Below are 26,819 nucleotides of genomic sequence, written 5' to 3'. Positions count from 1 at the left end.
AAACCAGTCTTAAGTGTAAATTTTTCAAAATTGAGATTTATACATAATCTGAAATTGAATAAATAAGCTTTCCGTTGATGTATGGTTTGTTAGGATCGGACAATATTTGGCTGAGATACAGCTATTTAAAAATCTGGAATATGAGGGTGCAAAAAAATCTAAATATTGAGAAAAACGCCTTTGAAGTTGTCCAAATGAAGTTCTTAGCAATGCACATTACTAATCAAAAATGAAGTTTTGATACATTTACGGTACGAAATTTACAAAATATCTTAAAGGAACATGATCTTTACTTAATATCCTAATGATTTTTGGCATAAAAGAAAAATGGATCATTTTGACCCATACAGTGTATTTTTGGCTATTGCTACAAATATACCCCAGCGACTTAAGACTGGTTTTGTGGTCCAGGGTCACATATAATTTTTTTTGCAATCTGTTTCCTGTTGTACAATAAGCCTATTTTATTTTATTAGCTGATTATTTTATTTTGTTTTATTTTTTATGACCACCTGTCCCTTTAGAATATCTAAAACATTTTGAATTACTATTGTTTTGTATTGTTTCTTTTGCTACATTTTTTTTTTTTTTTTTTTAACTCTGTCCCTGTGTGTGTTTTTAAGTACTTTGAATTACCATTGTGTTGGAAATATTCTATATAAATAATCCAGTCTGTCTGCATATTATTTTTTTATGATTTCACCAATGATTCTCTGTTCAGATGAGTTTGCGTGAAATGTTTCTTTGACTAAAAATAAGCCGAGGTTGAACTGAGGTTAAACTGATTTAAAAATCCATTTACGTCCTTTCCCTATACTCCAGAAATGGAGCTAGAGCAGGAGAGGGAAAACAATAAGCTTATCTCCGAAATGATAAATGAGTCACAAATGTCAACACATCCATCATTGCCGGTAACTCATTCAGACATAAAGACCTCCTAGGGAGAGGCAGAGTTTAACATTATACACAGTTTACCACCCGGCGCTCCAAGACCTGAAAAGACGCCATCGCTGTGCAATAAGAGAATGATATATCACTACTTAATATATCAATAATCTCAGTCAATTAAACCTTATAATCAAAGCACACTCAGTAGATATTGCAATAAGAAAAACTTTTTTTTTTTTTAAGTCTTTATTTCTTTTTTCCCCCAAGTAGACAGTAACAATCCAATCCCAAGAACAAATATATGACTTTTCCTCTAACAAAATTCTTATCTACTCTTATAAATAAAGCATTATCTAAGTTCATATCACATACAAATGAAAGACCTTTATATCAGAACAGATTGTTCACACATTTTTAAAATGTTTGACGGATTATATACATGTATCATCTATTTGGAATTGCATAGCAACTCATACAAAGCACTGACAAAATACATATTCTATCATAATGACATCTCACCACAAACACACTATGGCAACACGGTGTTGTCAAATGGCTGCTTTGTAAAAAGACCAGCTTTCCCGTCTCTATTATTCAAGCATTTAGTCAATTGTACACATACATAAAGTGACCTGGTTGAATATACAAGAATTTAAACTTCGCAGACGATGATATAAATATATGTAAATATATGGGTAACTCTGTTACCCAGCCATTTGTCACTGAAAATGTGATGTATCATCTAAAAACTCTACCAGAAGAATTTTCTGTGTATCTAACATGCTCAATTTGGCCAGAAACCAAAACCAACAAGTTCAAGTTGCTGCATGACTTAACCTAAAATCACACTGGTGAGATAAAATGTTCATTTAAAAGTATAGCAGTCAGTGCAAGCGATCTATGCTAAGAGATACGATCCCATTCCTGAAGGAAATTTCATTCATTTAGGCGAACATTTATGGTCATAAAATAACCAAAGGCAAATCTATTGACTAAGAAATGATTACAGTTTATAATATATTGTGAATAGAGAATTGATTTAATGCTATCTAAGCTAGTAATTAATGGAATGTTTTTACGAAATTCAAGCATTTACCACAAAGAGAGAAACTGGCCGTAAGCAACAGCTGAGGAAGCATTCTTAAACGCAGGAGGCTGTGAAAACAACGTCTATCTCGAATCAGAACAAACACGTGAAGTGGAAGCCAAGCTAAAGGAAGTTTCCAGTGGACTACGGTCACATAAAATCTGTAAAACGTTTAGATATGCAATTCAAACATTAATATTATGTAATCAGAAGCAGCAAAAACCTCTCCTGTTAATCTCTCATGAGGTTTGTCTGGTTTTTTATTTTATTTTTTATAGTAGTTTAGTAAAAGCCACTTTCATATATGGTATTTCAGCCCTAAAATTCCCAAAATTTTGCACATTGGGTCCTAAGGAGCAGAGCGGTGCGGTTTTGTGCAGCCCTGAAAGCTGGACGTGACGTAGCAAACTCATGCATTCTGAAACATGACACAAACACTGTCTTTTTGGCATTACAATCAATACAGAGAGCAACAAACTAATTTCCGCACACATGCTGCCTCACAGAATCGCTAACGTGTGGCCGTACTGGATAAACCGGCCATGGGAGAGAGCAGATAAGACTCTGTGGTTTGGTGGCGGATGGAAAGGATGGTTCCGGAAGCCGGTCACACAGCCGTCTCATGGTCCTCCCTCTGGATCATCTGGTGGTGTTGTCGGTTTTCTAAGTATGCGGCCAACTCCATGTCTCCAGCTCTTTCTGCGTATATCTTTGGAGTTTCACCCTGCAGAATGACAGCAAGATATTTTTTTAATTAATTAGATTTGATTTATTGCTTTTTAGATATACTGATGCTTGCTGGAATTAATAAATAAATAAAATCTATAGTATAATATAATACAGAATACTATTTGCAATTATAGACAAATAAAACAAACTTATTATGATAGTGCAGGAATATAATATTAAAAGGGCACTGGAGCAATAGCTGCCCACTGCTCCGGGTGTGTGTTCACTGTGTGTGTGTGTGCATTTGTTCACTACTCACTGCTGTGTGTGTGCACTTGGATGGGTTAAAAGCAGAGCACCAATTTGGAGTACGGGTCACCATACTTGACAATACGTCACGACTTAACTTAAGACATTTATTTAATGCAATATTTTTTATTTTTTTCTTAGTTTTATCAACCTTTTATTTATACGCATAATAAGTATGCTATAAATAAACAAGATTTCCTATAATAAAATGAAATTTTTTACAATCATAGATAAAACAAATAAACAAAATTTTGCTAATGTAAGATACGGGAAAGATTCATCCTTTTTCTTCTTGTTTTTGCCACCTTTTATTGTAACGTATGCTTGGTGGTATAAATAAAAACAAATAACTTAAACACACGTAATAGTAATATATTAATAAAATAATAATACATGTTTAATGAAGTTTTAAAAAATATGCTTATTTGAATATTGCAGGATCTGTGACATCACATGGTCAGATACATTTGCATATGACCGCCTCCACAGCAGCACATCTGTGAATAGTTATACACCATAGCACCATAAGCCCTGCCCACTGGCATTCAACGCATTATAGTCAGTTATACTGTCTCCAGTATTCTTGACGTACTACTGACAACAGAAAAAAATGGAAGAATAAATGGATGTTTGCTTTGACACGTCCAGCTCGTTTACATCTGTAGAGATTTCAAAAGATCCTCAGAGTTTTAATGATGTCCTGGATCACGTCGGATAATTATATGTTTATTCGGAGCATTTGACTGCAGATTGTTTTGTAAACGAGGCACAGTGTAGATGGAGAGTTCGAGAAACTTTTTTTGTGGAGGAAACAGCACTGATAAGTGGGAAACAGCTAGCTGTACTGGATCTGAGAGCGACTGCATCGCAAACCATAAGTAAACAATTTCATAATGCTTTGTCTAAAAAAATGTCAAATTACATATCCATATGGATACTGTTTCAAAACACTTATATGCAAGGGGGCGGTGATACTTTTTTTAGGCAATGACATTAGCCAAAAAAAACAAAACATCATGACTATAAGTGTTTAAATATCATCCAAGGAAATGTTAAGAAATAAGGTACAGGTATAAGGTTTGTGTGAATGTTCTCACCCGTAGATCTGTCTTCATGAGAGATGCTCCGGCCTCCACCAGGTAATAGCAGATTGTTCTCTGGCACAACGCAGCTGCCTTATGCAGGACCGTCTCCCCTCTGAATAAAAAACACAAAAAACACCTCCTTAACCATGAATGTCAATCAAATCTAACTCCTTTATCCCTTTCACCACAAATTAAATGGAGTAAAAGATGCCTGGCGTGGCTCCATCACTACTTACGTTGATTTCTCCGTCACATCAAGGATGCAAGCAGGAGCTGTTTACCAAAAACAGTGAAAGATAATTAGAAATGAGATGCAAGTCAGAAGTCAAAAATCAAAAAATTAAGCTCAACCGACTCACAATTATCAATGATGTACTTCACAATCTCTTTACTTCCTAAAACAACTGCATGATGGAGGAGGGTGCAGCCAAAACGGTCCTGGACCAACAGGTTGGCCCCGCCTTCATGCATCTGAACCAGCTGAGAACATGAACGACCAGAGAAGAGGTCCATGAGGTCTGGTAATGCAGAGCACTAATGTGTGATATTGCTGGAATAGGTTATTTTATGAATACCTTTTCGAGGTTGCCAGACTTCACGGCATCAAAGATCAAACTGATTGATTCTGAAAGACATTGAAAAAAATATAAGTGTTTTTCACTGTACCAACTGGCTCTACAGAAAATGCATGAATATGTGATAATATATTTTATAAAATACTAATAATAATTGTATATTTATAATAGTTTATTTTATTAATAATATTTTTTCAAATAAATAAATTAATTAATTAATACAATTATATATCATATCTAAATATACTCTAAAAGAAATGGACAAATATGAACACTTTTATTGTACTAAATTGATATATTTCATAATACATTTTAAAGTTGTATTTTATAATAATAATATAAAAATAGTTTATTGTATTTTATATATATATGTATATATATAAATTATATATATATATATATAAATTATATATACACTATATATATATATATATATATATAAAATACAATAAACTATTTTATATTATTATTATAAAAATATTTAAAATATGTGTACCTTGATCACTGTCATTCCAGCCCGACTCCAACCTGTGAAATTAAAATGGAATATTAATACCACTATTCATAATCAAAACCAAACAACATCTGTGTGTCTCACCAGCGATGATTATTAAATATCGTATGTACCTTGGCAAATTCACTGAGTCCTCATCAAGTGTGTCTGAACGATTCAAATTCCTAATTTTTGCTCCCCTCCTTCAAGATTGGGCAAAGACAAGCTTATGTAAGATATTCATTTGAAAATGGATATCTTCTGCCCCTCACACTAACAAAAAAATGACATGGTGCAATGGTATATTTCAAGGTATATACCATGGTATTATTGTGCCATTGTAGTGTACTTTTGTTGCAGATGGGCATTACAGAGCCCTAATTAAGCATCATGGGATGGATAACTTTGTTAGCTTAGTAATGCTATAAAAAGTCATAATCGTGTTGTCATGGAAACAATCAAAGCTTTGGACTGAAGGTCTGAATTAGACCACAAAGCGCTCAGTTTGAGATGTACCTGCACAAGCCTGGCTTTGTGGGAGTCTCTGGATCGCTAGTTTGCAAGTGTGTGTCGCTATCCGTGCTCGCGCTTTCCGTTTGGCCTTCAGCATGCGTCTGGTGAACCCTGCGAGAGCATGATGGGATGGACAGACAACAGAGAGGACGATGTGTTTACATGCTGTGGGGGGCGGGAAACTCATTGTTTGTGAGATGTGTATAATCTACTGTAACAGAACAACCGCTACAATGAGGTCTGACAGATGGGATGTGTTTTTTCAGCGGTCTGCTGTGCGTCAGGCAGGGGGAGGGTGAATGTAAACACAGATAAATGAGTTTTTAATAGCAGGGGCCTTTATGAGGGACTGTCCTGTCCTGGATGGACTCATATTTGAGTAATACGCAGATTTGTGCTCGCTCACAGGAGACTTTGGCACAAAAATGTCGCCGTCTCTCACTCTCTCTGTCTCGCCATCAGATGTGCACGCAAATACACAGACAAAAAGACTTCCCCTGAGGGAATAGACTAGAGCTGAAGTGAAACTGTGTTTTTTTTTTTTTTTTTCAAACAGGAAAGAACACATTCAGTTCAGTCTAGTGTTACGTATTTACTGCACACACACAAGCATCTCTAGATATGTATGTATTTGGGACATCCTAAAATTCATATCAGTTGTTTTTCTTTTACTTAAATTGTTATACTAATATAATTTATGTGTCTGTATTATGTCTGTATTATTTCTATAATATTATTTATAAGTATATATGTATTTATAATGTAATATTATAGTAATATTATACATATATAATATATAATATAAAATAAATATAATAATAAAATATATTTACGTATATATATTCTAAAATAGATATAATAAAATGTTTTAATAATTCAATGATTTAATAATAGTCTAGTGTATTAAGAGGAGCATTTTTCATATAAATAAATAAATACATTTTGTTACTATTTTTATAATAATATAATTTAGATACAATAAAATATATTTAATATTTAAATAATTTAATTTATATAATTTAAATATTAATTTATATACTATATACTTATAATAGTTTATTGTATTAATGGTAACAAAAAGATACATACATATATATATATATATATATATATATATAATGCCAGTTAAAATGTTTACTTAAATTATGTTAATATATTTAATACATAAAATACTAGATTTGAATATATTATAATATATTTTGATATTTAAATAATTTAAGGCACTTATTATAATAATTAATTTTATTATAAATTTATATTTATAATAGTTTGTTGTATTAATATTAACTATTTCTAATAAATAAGTATTATATATGTTAAAATAATTATTTTCTGATGAAAAATGTATTGTTATTATTATTATTATTATTATTTATTAATTTTTTTCTAGTGGTTTCAGACATTTAGACCACACTATATATATTACTGTATAACATTTTTTGGGACTTCCTACTCTGACAAAAAAGTGCAGAGGTAGGACTACAGTAATGGCATCAGATGGTAATATCAAATTAATAAGCAAGACATTTTTTTAGTTCCTTAATGAGGGTTTTGTGCACTTTTGCTGTCTTTCCGGGGATATTCTCCGAAATTTCATGCCCACAGGCGAAACTAAACCTACCTACGCACGTACTCTGCTAGTCGACGGTGTTAAAATGATCTGCCAAAGTAAAAAGCAACATAAAATTGCACCTTGAGGCTGTGCAAAAGCTGTTTGCAGCCCTGACAACATGAGTTGATACAGTTTAACCACACATTTTGTCATCTGAAGTGACTCGTTTCAATCTACCTGCACAGTGGAGAAGCCCCGGCAGAGCAGGCAGGAAAAGCAAACTGGTCTGTGCTGTTGGAACATCCCCCAACAGTTTCCATCGCCCCCGGCATTCCGGGCGACGTGCCCACCGTCTCCTTGGTGACCAGCTCCGGGTCCAAGATGAAAAGCTCATCCTGAGAGATCTCCGTCACATAGTTTAGATGCTCCTGCAGAGATATGCAATGTTGTAGGGTAAAACAGCACAGTGTGACATGCAACACAGATGTAAAACGTCAAAGCTGCCTTTTGTAGGTACCTGACCGCGGTCTATTCTGTAGAAACGGTCTGCTGTAGTAGCTGTAAACAATCCAAAACCGGAAAAATCTGATTATGGGGTTTGCAAACATCACGCTTGAAAGTTTTGGAAATGTCAAAAGCAATGAATCTCCCAAAAATGATTCAACATAGAAAACCTAAGTTACGTATATATAATTATAACACTATTGTTTTAGATAAATTCTGTGCTGTTTTTTCAAAATGAACTTGAAATGCTCTACTTACAATCCAGGAAGCACCATTTTGGTGAAAGCTTTGGCATGTGCAGTGTGTCTGTATCCACACCATCCCCCTCCTAAAGAGAGAGAGACAGAGAGAGGAAAAAATACACAGAGAAAGTGCAAGTGAAAAATGGCTCCTGTCCAAAATGGCCTCACTGTGTGAGTTCAATTAGTCACAATGTGTTTTTCTGACTGTAAATGAACAGGAAGTCAACGTGCAATGGCTGTCACATGCTCAGTATAACATGTTTGACATGAATAGTGGCAATTATAGTGGAAAGCGATTCTTAAAAGTAAAATACATCATTTGTGTTTTAAAGAGGTATTAATTTCACCACAGGAAATAGATTTTGAGCTAAATTAAATGAAAAATGTATTTTCTTTTCAAGAGGTAGCATTAACACAGAAGTATTTTTATTTAGCCAAGAATGAAATAGTCACCATTGTAACCCATTTTACTGGTTATCTGACTCATATACGATAGAAACAATATTTTCAACAACAACAACAACACCAAAAAATCTGTAGGACAGGATTTTATCTATTAGAAATTGTTTGGGTTGTTAAAAAGGGTGTTTCATGCCAAATGGGCAGAGTTGAAAATAAAAGGGCTTGATGATGTCACTGAAAAGGAAAGTTGTTTTAGAGGTGGAGCATGTTATTGTATTTTGATGAATGATTACAAGACAAACTTTTTTTGGGATAACATGCACAGATGAATCGTTCACAATAAGACATTCATTAAGAAGGTAAATAGTCAATTCTGTTTTCATGTTGACATCAAGCCAGACTTTGACAGCTCAGATCCTCCCCTTAACCTCTGCAAATGAGGAAGGAGGTTGTAGCCAAATTGGCCTGTTGGCAAATTTCTAACTAGGATTCAACAAGCTGAAAAGCACCTCATGTAGCTTCTCGATATGCAGCCGACATGTCTCCAAATCACTGTTCCCGGGGACTGTTATTGTGCCCATAGGAATCGCTGAGAAAGTGAAAGAAAAGAGGAAACACAGGTTAGGATCGGTTTAAATTAAGTCATATTTGAAAAGCAGAAGCTTTTCCGGGAGTGCATGAGTAGGTTCTCAGAGCTGTGAAAAAGAGGGAGGATGAGGAGAAGAGATACTCACAGGCCTCCCTGAGCTGCTCCTTATCATAATGAAGAGCTTCATAATCACGCATGCTGATACGGTTCACCTGGATCTGCACTTTCTCTGTGATGGGCTGCTGACTACATCCATAAGGAGAAAAAACAGTCAGATTTCCTCTAGGATTGAATGCAATTTAGACAGACAGACGGATGGATAAAGGATGACAGATAGATAGATAGATGATAGATAGATGGATAGATAGATAGATGGATAGATGGATAGATAGAATGACAGACAGATAGACAGACAGACAGACAGACAGACAGAAGGATAGATAGAGATGCACTTCCTACTTCACTGTCATAAATACATATCCATAAGAAACCTCTACTTCAACAAACTCACCAACTTAATAAAGAACTTTACAGCCATTAGTGAAACAGAGAAAATAAAGATAATACTAGGAGAGGGACAGACAGCAGCACTGGCTGCGAGATACGTGTGGACGTGCCACAGCCTGAGAGACAGCAGGTGAATGTACATAATGTGTGTAATATGTGTATTACGTCTGACCTCAAAGTGTTTCCCTACTGTATACCACGGTGACCCTCAGCCTGTTTGTTTATGTGTTAAACACTGTGGTATGAAATGTTCACATAATAAGTTCTTATTTGTTACACTGTTTATTTAAGTTTGTATTGTTATAAGGTTTTTATTCTATTATTTTGATCTTTTCATTGTTATTATATTTCTCCACATATATTTTAAGCTTTGGCAATATTGTATTTTTACAGTCATGCCAATAAAGCAATATTGAATTGAATTGAATGGATAGACAGACAGACAGATAGATAGATAGATAGATAGATAGATAGATAGATAGATAGATAGATAGATAGATAGATAGATAGATAGATAGATAGATAGATAGATAGATAGATAGATAGATAGATAGATAGATAGATAGATAGATAGATAGACAGACAGATAGACAGACAGACAGACAGACAGACAGACAGACAGACAGACAGACAGACAGGCGGACACGGATAGATAGATAGATAGATAGATAGATAGATAGATAGATAGATAGATAGATAGATAGATAGATAGATAGATAGATAGATAGATAGATAGATAGATAGATAGATAGACAGACAGACAGATAGATAGACAGATAGATAGATAGATACTGACTCATATAGTTGTGGTAGAGAGATTCTTCTCTTGGTCTTCTGCAACATGTTGGCCTGGTTCCTGAGGGTGATGCTTATGACGGATGGAGCCAGTCTACAGGGTTCTCCATCCACCTGCACAGGAATGGGCTTAAAGGTTGTCAAGGTCACCTCCTGACACTGATGAAGCCTCTCGCCATGTCCTCCAACCTGCAGCGTCGCCTATAAAAAGAGAGCAGCAACATTTGAATGGATTCAAGGGTAAATGTAGAACAAATCCAGTAAGGAACCAAAGCCAAATCTCACCAGAGAGGTCATGGTGAAGCCAATAACCTCTATGAGCCCGTCGTCATGTTTCTGTGGCCCAAAGTCATTGTGCTCACTTGGGTTCCCCCATGGCATCGTACCAGCGCAATATCTACAGAACATAATGCCCAGCTCAGTCAGGATAATCTAATTTTAATGAACTCTAGACTAGTTTCTAGATTACATTTTATCCTGAAATAAACATAATTTGGAACAGCGAATCTCTATTTATAATGAAGTTTTCGGTCCAAGTTTCCTGTCATGGTTTGATGACATGAAATATGATGTCAAATGGATGAAATGGTCTGACTGGCAACTAGAGTGAAGCTTCATTTTTTCTCAAATTAAATTTCGTTATGCCAAAATAAAGAGGATCTATATCAAATAGCGCACAAATAAATACAAGAATGTACATAGGTTCTCTTATATGGTAGTTACGCAAGACATTTGTTTTGCACAGTTCTGTTTCAGGTCAATTTACCTGGGGATGTTTAGGAACAGGAGGCACTGCAGTTTCATATCCTGCACTTTACTAGTTAAATCAGTACCATCACACTGCACAGGAAATAAGAAAAGACATATGAGGGAACATTGTAAGTATTTGTGCCATTATGTAAAAGTGCTTGTATATATGCATATTTATTAAATGTGATCATAAGCACTTAATTTGGTGAAATGCTATTTTTATAGTTTTGCTTTTATTTTTATGACAGTAATCAATAGTAATGACTTTATTTATGTGTGGTTTAAGTGATAAAATAAAATAAAAATATTTCTAATACCTTGGGTCATATTATATAAAAAGTGTGTATATATACAACTCAACCTACCACAACCCTGATGTGTTTGGACAGATCTTTGGAGCTGCCCATCAAAAAGTCTGAGAAGGCTGTCTGCAGAGGAGCACATGTTTTTGAGCAAATATGTTACATTTTATACATTGCAAAAAGAATAAACTAAATATCTACATGACACTCACCCCTGCATAAAACATCTTATTGCGAAGTCGACTATTGAACCTTTCTGGTTTAGCCTCTGAGGAAACAAAACGTCTCAGACATTTGAATCCTTTCACAAACCGCAGATTTTATATACAGTATGCAAACCTTCACTTCATAAACCAAATTCAAATTACAAGAGTGAGTGAGCACACCTCGGGATTCGTGAAACTCCAAGGTCACGTGTGCATCAAATCCAAGGCTGAAGTAATTGTTGAAGACGTCAATGGGAAGCTGAAATAGACATGGAGAAGTCATTAGCTCCCACTTACCATTCACCAGTTTATAAAAACTCTTTACACCCTCATTCATGCTTGACTTGTTGTGAAGCTAGAAGGATGGTGTTCTTCTGCTAAAGTCTAGCACCCTCTACTGGTGTCAGCTGACCTTGTCGGTCTGGTGTTCGTCTCTCTCCTCCTCGCTGGCCTCTAAATTGGGTTCCACACTCAGGTTCCATCGGTCCAGCTGGACAATGTTGCCGTCTTCTACGTGGGACAAGATCTTGGACACCGGTTCATCTGTGTAGCCCTGAAAGTCAACAAGTACACACATTTAAAAAAAAAAATGGTTAACAAATAGTGGGGCCATTTTTTTCTTGTTATGCCACTTTAAGAATGTGTCAGCAGTAAAAATTACATGTTTAAACCACAAAACTCATGCTGCAAAACAAAACATGTGGTTATATTAAAATACAGGAGCTGAAGCTAAAACTTCATCTTATATTTGAATGTCTAAGGAAATGTACTAAGGTTTATTAGAACATTACAACCAAGAGTATTCAGATTCGTACCCCGCCCCAGTTGAGAGTCCTGGCCAGGTCATTTCCTGTCCCGAGGGGAAGCACGGCCACGGCAGGTTGAGGGTTCAACTGGAGCTCATCCAGCACTGAGAGAATCCAGCCAACCTGTTCAAACAAGAGCATATAAATCACGTGATGGACCCCATGAACTTCCTGACCGAGGGTCAGCATGATGAAATTCATTTACATTCAATATCTGAGAGATTGGCTTGGATCAGTCAGTGTTATTTTAGTAGCGGTGTGATGCCTAATACATTTAAATTTGACTTTGACTTGAATCAGTTTCAAGTACCTTTCGAGCGTGTCGAGCACATTGCACCGTTGAAAAATTTGCATACTGTGAACATACTGAAACAGTATGAGCAGAAATGATATTACCCACCATCCGGTTTTATCTAGATAAGAGCACTGCTATTTGACTAACCGTTCCGTCACCGCCACAAACGAGGATACGCAGGTTGGGCACTTTGCTGTACATTTCTAACCTTAAAAAGAGGAAGAGAAAGTGTAAGAAAACATGCTCAAAGCGAAGAAAGAAAGAAAGTATGATCTATCACCTCTTACCCCTCTCTCGGACCTCCCTGAGTGAGGTCGAACACTTGCCGGGGGTTCAGGTACCACATGAAAGAGCGGATGATTTTCGTTCCCTTTATAGAAAAGAAGAAGAAGTGCTATTATGTGGCTGTAAAGTAACACTTCTATGCACTAGAAACTTTGAATATTGCTTCTGACCTGGTTTCCGCCACTCTTCGGATTGACAAACACCAGCAGAGGCTTCATGAGCTGAGAAGGAATCGGTCGCACAACAAAGTGCTTCCATTTGCCATCCTGCAGAGAATGAAATATTGAAATCTTGTCATATATAAAAGCTTTTTTTCACCAAAGGTTCAAAGGTTCAGAAGTGTTTGCTACCTCTGTGGCTTTCTTGCAGGGTTTGGCCTTCAGAGATGTTTTCTTCTTTCTTTTACTGCTCTTCAATGATGCCTGTATAATAGGGACAGTTCTTTATAGACATTCTCATTTTAGTGTTTACATTTGAGCTCATCAGTGCAGGTGACCTCCTTTCACCATGTCCAAACCATAAAACACTGCATCATAAAATTACATCACTATTAGTACTTTACATATGCATTTGGAAGGCACATTTGGAAGATTTTTGAATGTCTATTTGTTCAAAAATACAGTAAATATAACATTAATATTTTGTATAAACCCCGTTTTCTTCAGTTCAGATGATACCTGCTGTCTGCGGACTCTGATGATCCAGGTTGGAGGGATGATCACAGCCGCGTGAGCTCCGAGGGAACACGTCTCATCGATTTTCTGCAGCATGAAGCAGGTCACCTTGTTGTGATACTGTAAGACACATAGCAGAGTGCATTGATTGATATTTTATCATACTTTAAAATGTGTCAACATTTTATGCACTACCACTCAAAAGTTTTGGGTAGTAAGATTTTTGAAAAGATGTTTTTGAAAAAAGAATACAGTATAAACAGTAAGGGTGTGAAATTGTATTACAATTTAAAGTAACTTTTTTTCTATTTAAATATATATTAAAATGCAATTTATTCCTGAGATAGCAATGAATGTAATCGGCGTAATCAGCGCTGTTTACGCTTAGGGTAAAGTGTGCGTATGCATTGTGATACTCTCCAAAATGGCAGAAGACAGTAACTCGGGGGAGATTGAAGAATTGTTGAATAAAGTCGTTATTTTTGTTTTCTTTGCGCACAAAAGTATTCTCGTAGCTTCGCAAAATTGAAGTTGAACCACTGATGTCACATGGACTGTTTTACCAATGTCCTTACTACGTTTCTGGACCTGGGAACATTACAGTTGCGTTGCTGTCTATGGAGGTCAGAGAGCTCTCAGATTCCATCAAAAATATCTTCATTTGTGTTCTGAAGTTGTGTTTAGAACAACATGAGGGTGAGTAATTAATGACAGAATTTTCATTTTGGGGTGAACTAACCCTTTAATGCACTCTTGCTGAATAAAAGCATTAATTTCTTAAAAAAAAAAAAAAAAATTTCTTTCTGACACCAATGGTTGCAACCATGTAAAAAAAACTGATTTTGTCAGATGTGCAACACTTACTGCTTGCTTACACCAAGAGCAGCTGATGGCCACGATATCTTTACTGTGGAAGGAGAATTTCTGCTGGAAACCCTGAGGAAAGAGTGAAATTAGGCCATAAATACTTTCTGGATGATTACACATTTCATATTTTATGAGTCTTGCACTGACCTTTCCACATTGCCGGCATTTTCCATCTTGCCGTCTCCTGTGGACCCAGTGATGTCTCATGTTTAGAGTCTGAAACACAAAGCAGCTCAGTTGTTTAACAAAACTAAATGATAAAGCTCATTTTAAGGGAAAAGAAGTCTCACCTCTCTGACATTTCTCATCCCTGGATCTTTAAATGATGGCTTACATCTGAAGTTAATCTATGGGGAACAGTAAATTTCATTTGTTGAGATAAACAGTTCAAAACATCCTATGTTTTTCAGCTTTACAACAAACGTCTAACCTTCTCCAGCTGATCCATGCATACAGTGTGAACAGCTATTTTGCAGGATGCACATTTGTGGCGAGGAAGAGATTTTTGCTGAGAAAACAAAATGAAATAATTGGCATTTTAGAAATACATCTGAATCTGTGCGTATACCATGTAACCAGAAGAGGGAGCTCTCGTGCAGGGATTTTTACAAAAGGAGCGACACTAGTATAAACTACTCATTGTGCTGTTTATCGATTTAAGAATAAAAAATATGGGTCATTTACCTGTGACTTTGCAAAACAATACGTCTCTCCAACGTAACAGAAATCTCCAGACGGACTGGTCTCAAACCACACATGTTGTCCAAACTGGGCATTTTCCTGTGGAAGACAACTAACCAGTAAGTTAAACAGAAGATACAGAGATAATATTGATTACTGTGCCATGAGTTGGAGTTTACTGATAACTGCCATTGAGATAAATGAAAATACTAACAGTTGGAATGCTAACTTGTTTGTTGAAATACAAATGAGTAACTCACAGTCCAGTCCACGGTGCTGCAGATCTCTTTGATGGGTTCACATTTGGCGGGTATTATGGCGCCGGATTGGGCAGCGTTGTCCTGCACACCAGCCTTGGCAATTGCTTTCCTGACAAAAACAATGACAGTGACATTAAACAGACTGGCTGTGTCCATCATATCCTAAATCAATTAGAACACTGATCAAAAGCAATGCAATTACAAACATTTTTCCCTGAAAGGACGACATATTTGAATAATTCCATATCAGTCATAAGATTATTTTCACTAGCCACCCACAACGATAATTATAGAGCATGACTTGGAAATATATAGGTTGTTCTGCTTTCAGTACTACCACAATACACTGTGGATACCTGATGTTTAGCCTATGTCATTTAACTCACCAAATTTGCAAGATGCAGCACTGAATTTTATACTAAACAACAAAATGAAAATTGGCTGGTCTTTAATGTAACTTTATTTTGTACACGTCTATATAGAATCGAGTGTGCGATCTGTACATCAACGTTCATGCTAAATGTTAACACAATGGACAAGTGCAGAAACAGATGTAGCCTCTCCTTATACAGGAACTCTTATGCAAGTATGGCTGTGACAAGAAAGTTACCAATGAAGTTTATGCAATGAATACACAGGAAATGCATTTCTAAAGGCAAATATTACCTTTAGCTTTGGGTGGGCCATTTCCAAGGTTTTTGTAATCCTTTTGTAATCAAAACCTTGCTAACCCTGACCTTTGTGTCCTAATCCCTATAGAGTGAATCAGTGAAGCTTAGCAACCTGTTGATGAGAAGCCCACTGGGTGATCAGTAACGTTGATGAGTCACATTACCTCGCTGTGGTAGCAGCTGCGCTAATGAGCGAGCGCCATGGTGCTCGTATCCACAGGATGGAGAATGAGAAGGTCAATGCAATGAAAAGTTGCATTGCAACTGCCTGCTCTTGCATTCAATCTAAATGTTTGAATGCTTGAGAAATTACTAAAGATATCGACGAGTTCGTAAGCGGAGATTCACATGTATTGCAAGTCATTGTACCTAATCAGAAAACCTGTACATTTATTTGGTCTTCACTATAATATAAACTATTTAGGGACATTCATACTGACAGCAATTTGCAGCGGCATCTTTATAAGAGTTTGAAAATAAAGTTAAGCAGAGGTCAGCTTCATGAAGTTGTGGAATGACGTGATGCAGAAACTATCAAGCAACTTGGTGACCTCCAGCAATATAGTTGTCATTGTGAATGCACCTTTAATGCTACAAGCCTAAAGAAACTGACTTTGACAAATAGTAACCATCTTCTCATTGTGCACCTAAGCATAGCCTTGGTCAGGGTTTCTCAAATCTGAAATCTCAAGTCCTGATCATCTACCTGTAATTTTCTAGTAACACTGAAGACCTCGATTAGCTTACTCCAATGTCTTTGATTAGGGTTGGAGCTAAACCCCATAGGGCACTGGCCCTCAAGGGCCAGATTTAAGGAACCTTGGCCTAGGTCATAATTAGTTTCTTTGGTTGCATCCGAAAGCAGTAAATGCTACCTACGCAGGCAACATACATTCTTAGAAAAAAGGTACAAAACTGCCACTGGGGCAGTTGGCTTTCAAAAGATACTATTATGTATGCTTTAGGTACTAATATGTTTTTTAAAGGTATTAACATGTACCATTTAGGTATAAATATGGTATAATGTATCTTTTAGCTTTTGTACCTTAGGGCACGGCCCCAGCTTTGTACCTGTGCTGAGGTAGGAAGGCAGGAATGCAAATCCGAGTACTATAATTGTCACATTCTGTCTACTGAGGTACTGTCATCTGATCGATTTTTGAGGGCTGCATAGATATATCATTTGCTGCCACTATCCTGTGTGTGCGATTCTATCTCTTCACCAAAGCTTTTTCCATTTTGTTGTAGATTATTAAACCTTTACGCTGCCTCAGAAGTCAGTCCGCAATCAGTTTTGGGAGTTACCTTCGAACGCAAATGCTGCCTGCAAGTCATTGACTGATAGGGCAGCAAGGCAACAAGTCAACTGTCTAAGCTTTCTGACGTAGCCTTTGAGTTGTTGTTCTTGTATTTCATGAAACCCTACATCTAATTTACGAGCACAGCATGAAATAATAACAACTAGACACAACAACAAAAAGGTTTTACATACGACAAGAATCCACTCCAAGACTCCAGCCTGGGATCGTAATAAGCTCCCAGGAGAGGATTGAGAGTCGCATGACCTTTGTAGCAGGTAGAGCTTCTTCGGTTAGGAAGTGGCAGTCCTCTTCCTGGCCAGGGGCTTCCCGCTTTCGAGATGGTGGAGACCCGTCGACGGCGCCTCCTCTGGCTGCTGCGGCAGTAGCGGACGTGCGGGCCCGGCTCCGCGTAGCCATAATGTGACGAGTTCCTCCGAAGGCAGCGGGGAACTCGGATTAGCGGGTGGGCCTGGACACGCTCTGCCACCACAGCCAGAGGAAGGCATTCCTGCTGGCATAAGACAGCGGACTCTTTGATCTCCCAGTCTGACAAATCTGCCTCCTCTAGGCACTCTTTGTGCAGCCCCGAGTGATGACTCCCCTCCGAGTGGCCGCTGGAGTCCTCGCTGTCACTGTCGCCTTCTGAGAGAAGCACATCCGTGTGACTCCTGAATTTTGTGTTGCTTCCCTTGAGTTCCACTTGCCCTGGCAATGGACTTCGGCTCTCCTCATCCTCTTCCTCCTCTTCTGTCATCTGAATTAAGCTGGCCAGCAGCATGGATGGGCCCAAGAGGTGTGTGTCTATATTGCGGAGCTTGCCCACCTTCTTCCGGCGTACAGCAAAGCGAGGATTGGCCTTCGGGGTGGTGGTGCTGGACCGCCGTCTACCACTGCTTTTCTGAACCGATTGACTGCTAGTGATTCGAGGTAAAGCCTGAAGTTGGACACTGGATCGGCGTCGCTGGGTCAACGCAGTGGACGGAAGACCTACGCTGGAGCGTCGACGGGCACGGCTGGCTGGCACTGCAATGCTTGGCCTCCTGTGTCGACAGGGTTCAGGTACATGGCCGTCATGAATGTCTTCTCCTGCCTCCTTCCTCTTAAAATGCCGTCGGAAAAAAGTGTCCATGGTGGCTGGAAGAATACAGTTCTTTTTCTAAAGTTCCCCCTGTGGCTGTTGATTGAAAATGTAGCCAGTCAGCATAGATTAACCATTTTAGCACTAAGTTCTAAAACTGCTGAAAGCTTGTTACACTGACCTCCATTGACCAAGATTTAAACCTAATCCTTAAAATGGAGATAATCTAGCTCGACCCAACACATGCCAGTGCTTTCCGAAATGGTCAAATTATTGGCAATTATATTACGAAAACACAAAATAACCTCATCAACAACAGATTTCACAACTCTGTTAAAACGTGAGATAGCATGATTAGAAGATCTGGGGCCAGTTGCATAAAAGGTTAAGACTAGTCTTAAAAGTTAGTCATCTAATTTTTTTATTTGAGACTGGCCATGATATTTTAAATTGAGTTACATTAAATTGTAGATTAGTCTAAGTTAAATGCAAAAATAAGACCAATTACCCCTTTGCTAACTGCTAGTTTGTCAAACTTCTTAACAGTCTTAACATAAATGCTAAGTTTATGCAACTGGCCCCTGCTGGTCTACTGAGCATGTCCTTTAGGTTAAAAACCCTAATGGGGACTCCACAACACCACAACATAACGTACAGTATGCTTCTCTTTTTAGAAGGATCGTCTAGACATGAGTTTAGGCTGGTTATTAACATTATTATGAATTTGGAAAGCTAACTCCGCCTGTCCTAGAACAGATTTTCCTGGGGTTTATGCCAAGACAATTTGCCTTCCAAATTGCGGTAATACTAGCAAAGCCAGTTGGCTACAAAGGTGCATTGTGAGTCCACGGGTGATGACATCATGTCATAACGACCCGAAAGGCACTCAAGGAAATGAAGCTCTGCTCAGCTCTTGAATGTCCTGATTATCACACGGGGATGTCCAGGGCAGATTATAAGGGCTTTCTGACCCTTCAGTAGTGACTGCCTGTGCTAATTATAGCAACGTAACTAGTCTATCTCATTTAGAGACGGATATGACCTAGACACAACTCTCTGAGTAAGGAATGATACTATTGGTGCTAAAGTATTTTGTAGCAATATTTACAGTAAACATGGTATTGTACTACAGTAGGAGTGACGGTACATTACAGCACAAACAAATGTAACTGAAAAAAGTCATTGAAAATTGCACTAAAAATCATGTGTCCGCACTTTTTGTAGAAAAACAACTATTCGTGCTCTCCAGGCAGAATAAGGAAGTGACACTCAACCGTGACTAATTACTGTCAGGGTCATCTCTAACAATGGTATGTAATTAGTGAACTGGGTTCATTTAGTACCAAAATGTGCACTTAAACCCAGAGTCTGAGTTTGATTAGCTAACTAGCCATCTAAACTGAAGACGGGCAATAAAAAAGACAGACAATAATATCAAATGATTGTTTGTCACTGATTACATGTAGATTAGGGGTTTTGTTTGTTTACTCTGCAACAAATTTAATTACAAAGCACAGCTTGGACCATTTTAAATAATACTGACCTATATTGCGATATTATTGTTAATATTTGTACATCGCAATGTATATAAATGTTACAATATATAATGATTATATACATATTATATACAGTGTGTGTGTATATATATATATATATATATATATATACACACTTGAAAAATAAGTTTCTTTTAAATGGTCCAATTATTATTATTATTATTTTTTTTTTTTTTTTGTTTAAATTGCATGTCACAATATATATGTTGCACTATATATAATGATATATGCATATAATAATAATAATAACTTTACTATATATTTTCAGTAGTATTTATAAGAAATAAATGTTTGGTTTATAATATAATAGTATTTCTCAATATAATTTAAAATTTGTACTACTCAGCTACACATATCATCGGTTTATGTCTGCTACATTTAAACAGATTTACATTACACAAAGCTTTATGAATGTAAAAAGATAAATATTCATAACAGTACTCAATATAAGAACAACAACTGGTCCAAACTCACTGCTAAATGTCCACATACAGTACAAACACATACAAAACCTTCCTAAACACTAACTCTATATTTCTGTCCAGTTATTAGTCAATATCCAACAACAACAACAAAAAATATATTTTACAACCTGAGAGTTTAGCTCCCGGGCTCCTTCCCTGACCGTCTCCTCACAGTGAACTGACAGAGAAAGTCCAAGAGATGAACAGGTGAGACAGCCTCCCCGCACACACACACACACACTCACTCACTCACTCACACACACACACACACACACACACACACACACACACACACACACACACACACACACACTCACACTCACACTCACACACACACACACACACACACAACTCACAGACAGAGTTGAACTACACACTACTCAAGCCTACAGGAAGAGAAGTCCCACATCCACCCACAAACAACACAGCTCACTGGGATGCAGCAGCACACATCACAGAGGAAAGAGCCATCGACTAGGCAGGAGGTAACCAGTAGGAGGGAATGCAGGGTGCATCGAAGCCTCCGGTTTAAAATAATGACCAATTATCAGCTTAACGCTGGGAGTTTGTGCTAGACGTACACGAGCACAAGTGTCTGCACCTCCTAGACTCCTAGATCATGTTCCTGGCACATATGGGGCTGACACCAGGTGCTTTATAGGAACACAATTAATGGTTTTATGATAATTATCTCCATCGTGAACACTGTGCAAAGCCACTTCTGCTTTTGAACAGACCATTATGCATATTGCTTAATAAAAAGAGTACATAGCACTAATTCTGGCGCTAAACAACTCGCAACATGGAACGCCCACAGCTGTGAAGATGATCTGTGTGGTTTAACCCACGAGAGCAGCATCAGGTTTAAACAACATGTAGGTTTTAACCATTGTAAAGCTAATCATAAAGATGATGGCTTTAGTGAGGACACCTTGTGTCTATTCACGTCCACTAATAGGACGACAAGACGATGCCACTCCACCCCAAAAGCACAATGAGTTTCATTTCCATTTCAAGGCCCTCGTTCTGTTGCATTATGGATCAGCGGGTGAGGAGTGAATGCGCTTGAATATCAATTTGGCAGCCTATAACGAACACCGTAGTTTTGTTACACCAGGGGTTCAAGCTTTAAATACTGAGCGTCAATGTGAGCCACTTGATTGTGCCCCTTGTTCTTTGGGGCACTTCTGTGTGTGACGGATGTGCACAGAGCTGGAGACTCCATGTGGAAGTAATTACTGTCTTTTAAGTGATGGGGGAGAGATCTGCTGGCTGTTACCATGGAGTGGGACATCATGGCAACCAAACCTGCTTAGCTGTCCTTTAGTCACTGTGAACTTCGCTGGATATAGAAACACACCCCAGCTTTATTTAAATCATGTACTAATTTGTATTTTATTTGACACCCTTTCAAAAGGTACACTTTAGGTACTAATATGTTCCTTTAAGGACCTTTAGGGTACTAATATGTACCATTTAGGGGTAAATAAGGTACAAAGATGTAACTTTTAGATGTAAAATTTTTTCTGAGAGTGGAAAAACCTGTGGTTAAATTCGACATGATATCAAAATTAATGCTTTCACAAAATTTTTCTTGTTGCATGTTAATGATCTTAATTCATCAGTACACATCAGTTACAATCACATTTTCAAAATTAATACAGTCATCAAGTATGATTTAAAGAAGTGACAGTACATTGTCTCAGAAAATTTATATTTCTTATAAATGCTGTTCTTTTGAACTTTCTATTTATTAAATAATCCTAAAAATGCATCACAATTTAAAAAAAAAAAAAAAAAATATATATATATATATATATATATATATATACAAAAATAGCATAATAAGAAATGTTTCTTGAGCACTAAATCAGCATATTAGAATGATTTCTGAAGGATTATGTGACATTGAAGACGAGTAATGATGCTGAAAATTCAGCTTTGCATCACAGGAATAAATTGCATTTTAAAAATATTAACATAAAAAATTGTAATAATAATTTACAATATTACTGTTTTTTTTACTGTATTTTTGGTCAAATACATGCAGCCTTGGTGAGCACGAGAGTCTTTCAAAAACAATTAAAAGACTCCATGCCAAACTTCTTATATCAATTGATTTCTTCAACCCTTCAGTTAGCAGCACAAATCTATAACAATTAGGCTCTATTAGAGATATAATTATCATATAAGAATAGAGAAACAGAAATTAAGTCAACATGAAATCAAAATCGACCTATTTACTTTCTTAATTCACATTCATGGTTTCAATGCTTCTGATTCATCAGTCTACATCATTTCAAACAATTCCCTCTTATTTTTTCCTCTGGATAAACGTCTCTTTGAACAAGTCTCTGTGATGTTGCAGGAAAGCTGAAGGTTAGATCGAAGAGGAAAAGGATGGCAATGCCACCACCTGCTGGATGGGAAACACTGAGACCATCCATTTAACAAATGCACTAAAGGTGTTCTATCCACATAAATACTTCTCAGATGTTCTTTTTTATTATTTAATACTATTTAGCTGCACTCATTCATCTTTTTTCACATTTACATATATTTCACAAGACAAAATATTATCTGAATTTACACAAATTATCCTGTTTAAAGGTTAGGTTTTGGTTACCACAAAATCCTCAAACATTGTTAAAGTAAACTGCAAACAAAGAAGCAAATTATATAGGACACAAATACAGAAATTAAATAGCCTAATCAAATGTAAAATAATAAAAAGTATAGTCTTCACTCAGAATTAGTTTGATTCTCATTAACGCTACAAAAGTTAAGAGCAGTAAGAGGTTTTTTTTTTCTTTTTTTGTTTAATTAGAGTAGCCTGTGACTTTAAGACCCGCTGCACGGATCCAATATACTGATACACATCCCATTTTCTCCAAATTATTTACCTTACGTTAAGAATGTGTTTACAAACCAACTATTTACATGAATACACTCCAAACCCAGCATTTTAGATCTATTTTTGTGTATATTTTACCATTTCGGCGCGTACCGGTACATACACACACACACTATATTTTGCTTGTTCGAGTTCCCTCAGTCTCGGAGCGCGCGCGTATAAAGCCGCCTGAGGAACAGTGCAAGTACTCTTTTACAGCCTAATACACTTTTAATAATCCTTTTTCATTTTATGATAGTCACTTAAATGACTTGACTGATATGGACGTTAATTATGGGCTTTTATGGACCGCTTTAGAGGGGAGGAACGGAATGCGACACAATAATTGTTTTATCCTGATTGTCCAGTTTTCATAATAGTTGGCATCCGAAATTGAAACTAAAATTCGATTAATCACATGTACAGCCCTTCTGGCATTTCACCACCAGCCTCAAGGCCTGTTCACACCAAGAACAATAACTATAATGATAAAGATTAAGTTTTAAAAAAACGTTCTAACTGTAAAACAATAGCAGAGTCCATACCACAACTAGGCTATAACAATACTTGCCAAGAGGAACGATTGTTGGAATCACTTCCAAATGTTTTTAAGCTGATGAATGATTTAAAAAAATAAAAAAACAAAACAAAAAAAACACTGATAGCCTATCAGGATTCATCCTCTTTAAAAGGTAGATGAGGCAGATGACACAATTGTGGCACACACTTATAATAAATTTATTTTGCATTGGTGTGGATGCTGATATATTTAGCATTAGTGATAGTAGTGTTATAGTTTATTCCCCCCTCACTCAATGCTGGTACCACAAAGAAAAAAATTCCACATACACTCATTCACTTTCACACATATTCAGTCACTCGCATAAGCCTACAGATCTCCATTAGCCCACCCTGAGACTCTGACCCTGATCCATACTTAGCTCCAGCATAGAATGAGACGTTAAAGATAGCTACAGAAGTGGGCCTGTTCCTCCACGGAGCGGAACAGTGGAGCCATGCAAATGAAGTCGTGCGAGATGGGCCACTGGGTGTGAGAGTGTTCAAGGAAACCTGTGTCTACGTATGACCTGAAAAAAGCAGTTCTTTGATGCAATTGGCACATTTACTGTCTGTTTGGATGCACAGGTCTTCCTGGCCCTGAGGAATCTGGTCTGAACTCCGTGTACCGCAGTGATACACAACCTGTGTGCCTCAGGTGTCCTAGCCGTGTATGGCATTATCAGATTACACACATCAACACAGCCACGAACAGGTGCCTCATCAGCACACAGAACAGGTGGAGTACAAATACACACACAAACATACACACATCTCAAAGGACGGGGGACTGGATGATGGAGAAATGGTCACATATTTTGGAAAATTAACAGATTTTATTAAAGCTCTATACCTCTTAACAAGATAATGTATTTATTTTGTTAAAAATATTTACTAAAAAATAATTACTTAATACTCACATTATATATGTTTGCCCTATAAGTAAAAACTATTTATATTAGTGCTGGGCAATGATTAATCGCAATTAATCGCATCCAAAATAAAGGTTTTTGCGTACATAATAAATGTGTTTGTACTGATATTTATTATGTATATATAAATACACACACATACATGTACATATTGCATGATGTGTCTTTGCAATCGTGATTAATCGTGAATATATATATATATATATATACACACACACACACACACACACACACACATTTTGTACATATAATACTGCTTTTGAGCACAGTGAATATCAATGGGGTCCAAAAGATCACTGACCCCCATTGACTTTCATTGTGTGAACCAAAAAAGTCATCCAGGTTTGGAATGAAATAAAGGTCAGTAAATGATGAAAGAACTGTCATTCCTTTAAGGTTAGAAGGTTGCTTGCATTATCAATGAAAGCAAATCAAAAAACTGAAATGCATGCACGAGTGCTTGAACCCCTCACAGAACCAGAAATAGGTGAATTCTTCTTAAACTCTCACTTGGAAAAACTGGTTTTTCATGCTCGAAAATGGAGCAAGGGAAGTTCCTTTGTCTGTAGTGCAATGAAAGCCAACTGTAAAACTTGCAAAAACATTCCAGACTCACACGTTTACACGATCTGTTTCCGGCTGGAGATATGTTAGCATCTGATTGCATACTTTACTCCTCTAATCAAGTTTTGTTTGTGGAAGTTTTCCATAGTGGAAAGCAGAAAAGCAAGATCTGCAAAAAGCTTTATTTAGACTTAAAAATTCTAGAAGAAGAACTGATTTGACTGGAAATGTTGATATTAAACAGGAAATGACACGGGAGTCTGCAAAATCTGAGGCTGAAGGTCCAACTTTTGCCACTAAACCCAAAATGACACATTCCAATCAGTCAGTCCAGCTTTGAACAATTCTAGATTCTTTATTGGCATTGATGGTTCCATGAAGAACTTTTAACATTAATAGAACCTATCAATTGGACAGAAGCTTCTTTACAGTGAAAAAGGTTCTTCCAATTATTTAAATATTCACTGAGGCACTAAGAAAAAGTCTTTATATCTGATTTAGGTCAACGGTTTTGAAAGAAGGAAAAAGAATCAAACCATCAACAATAAAACCTGGCCATTTGGAGGTCAATACAGGCCAGTTTTTAAGGTTGAACTAGCTGTCTAGCTATCTAAACACACTAACCCTAAAAGAAGCTTTTAGAATAAAAAAAAACCCTTTATTTTTACCAATTCTGGACAATGCAAACCATATCAGAATTATCAGTCATCAGTTGTGAGAAGATGAAATGATACAAAAAGAAACACACTTCTGTTTTCTCTATTTCACATCCTTATATTATTAATGCCTTGTCTTTCGCAGGTACACACACAAGGTAAAACAAGATGAAATCACACAGATCTAAGTCAAGTCGAGGTGCATGAGGTCAGGAGTGCGGAGCACAGGTATACGCTGTTCTCCCAACAGGTCGGACAATTATAGTGCGTAATTAATTGCTTCTCTAATCCATTAAAGGCATCTATTTCCAGGGAACCACAGGAGATCATAGGATTAATTTAGACGCCTGATGAAATTCGAAAGCGCACGTCTTTAAAATAAGCCGAGGTAATGTCATGGGAGTTATGAGTTAAGGTTTTTAAGCAGCAACGGTTACATTGAAGGATTTGGGAAGGTGCTTCACAAAGCGTTTCCTCGAAAGATGGAGAGTCACGGATTTCGTGACCCCAGGACATCAGGTGGAGCCTCTCACCACAGGGCTGGTCCAAGCAAAACACAAGTTTAAATTGCAAATAGACATCGGGCGTGTGGTTTCAGTCACAAATGTTTGACTTAATGACAGAGAAGTGACAAAACAAGTTTAAAAAATGTATAATATTTCCTTTGGCCTTTTAAGTTGGTCACAAAAAGCGATTGTTAGTTTCAACATTGAAGTTCAGCGTCATTAAAATAATAAATAAAATAGCCACTTTTGGCCTTTAGAGTTGGTCAAAATGCCATTATTTTAATTTAAAAATTGAAGTTGAGAG

General features: G+C 37.0%; 1 protein-coding gene across 1 annotated transcript; it reads right to left on the bottom strand.

The window, feature by feature from the left end:
* Positions 1–1,126: 1,126 nt before the first annotated feature.
* dgkzb (diacylglycerol kinase, zeta b) lies at positions 1,127–18,456 on the bottom strand. The gene is made up of 33 exons (XM_058766693.1): positions 17,500–18,456; positions 15,337–15,445; positions 15,080–15,175; positions 14,826–14,903; positions 14,686–14,742; positions 14,543–14,611; positions 14,393–14,464; positions 13,532–13,648; positions 13,205–13,276; positions 13,025–13,120; positions 12,857–12,939; positions 12,717–12,777; positions 12,284–12,397; positions 11,881–12,021; positions 11,649–11,727; positions 11,475–11,530; positions 11,326–11,388; positions 10,977–11,050; positions 10,496–10,607; positions 10,212–10,411; positions 9,054–9,154; positions 8,829–8,908; positions 7,934–8,003; positions 7,689–7,729; positions 7,409–7,599; positions 5,623–5,730; positions 5,241–5,309; positions 5,110–5,141; positions 4,614–4,663; positions 4,398–4,518; positions 4,275–4,311; positions 4,051–4,150; positions 1,127–2,699 (listed from the first exon to the last, which is right to left on the bottom strand). Exons 1-33 carry the CDS (start codon positions 18,435–18,437, stop codon positions 2,583–2,585), a joined length of 3,804 nt encoding a protein of 1,267 aa, XP_058622676.1. The 5' UTR covers positions 18,438–18,456; the 3' UTR covers positions 1,127–2,582.
* Between the last annotated feature and the right edge of the window lie 8,363 nt (positions 18,457–26,819).

The sequence above is a fragment of the Onychostoma macrolepis genome, chromosome 25 (assembly GCF_012432095.1).
Source record: "Onychostoma macrolepis isolate SWU-2019 chromosome 25, ASM1243209v1, whole genome shotgun sequence".
Lineage (NCBI taxonomy): Eukaryota > Metazoa > Chordata > Actinopteri > Cypriniformes > Cyprinidae > Onychostoma > Onychostoma macrolepis.
This window is presented reverse-complemented; position numbering and strand designations above follow the sequence as displayed.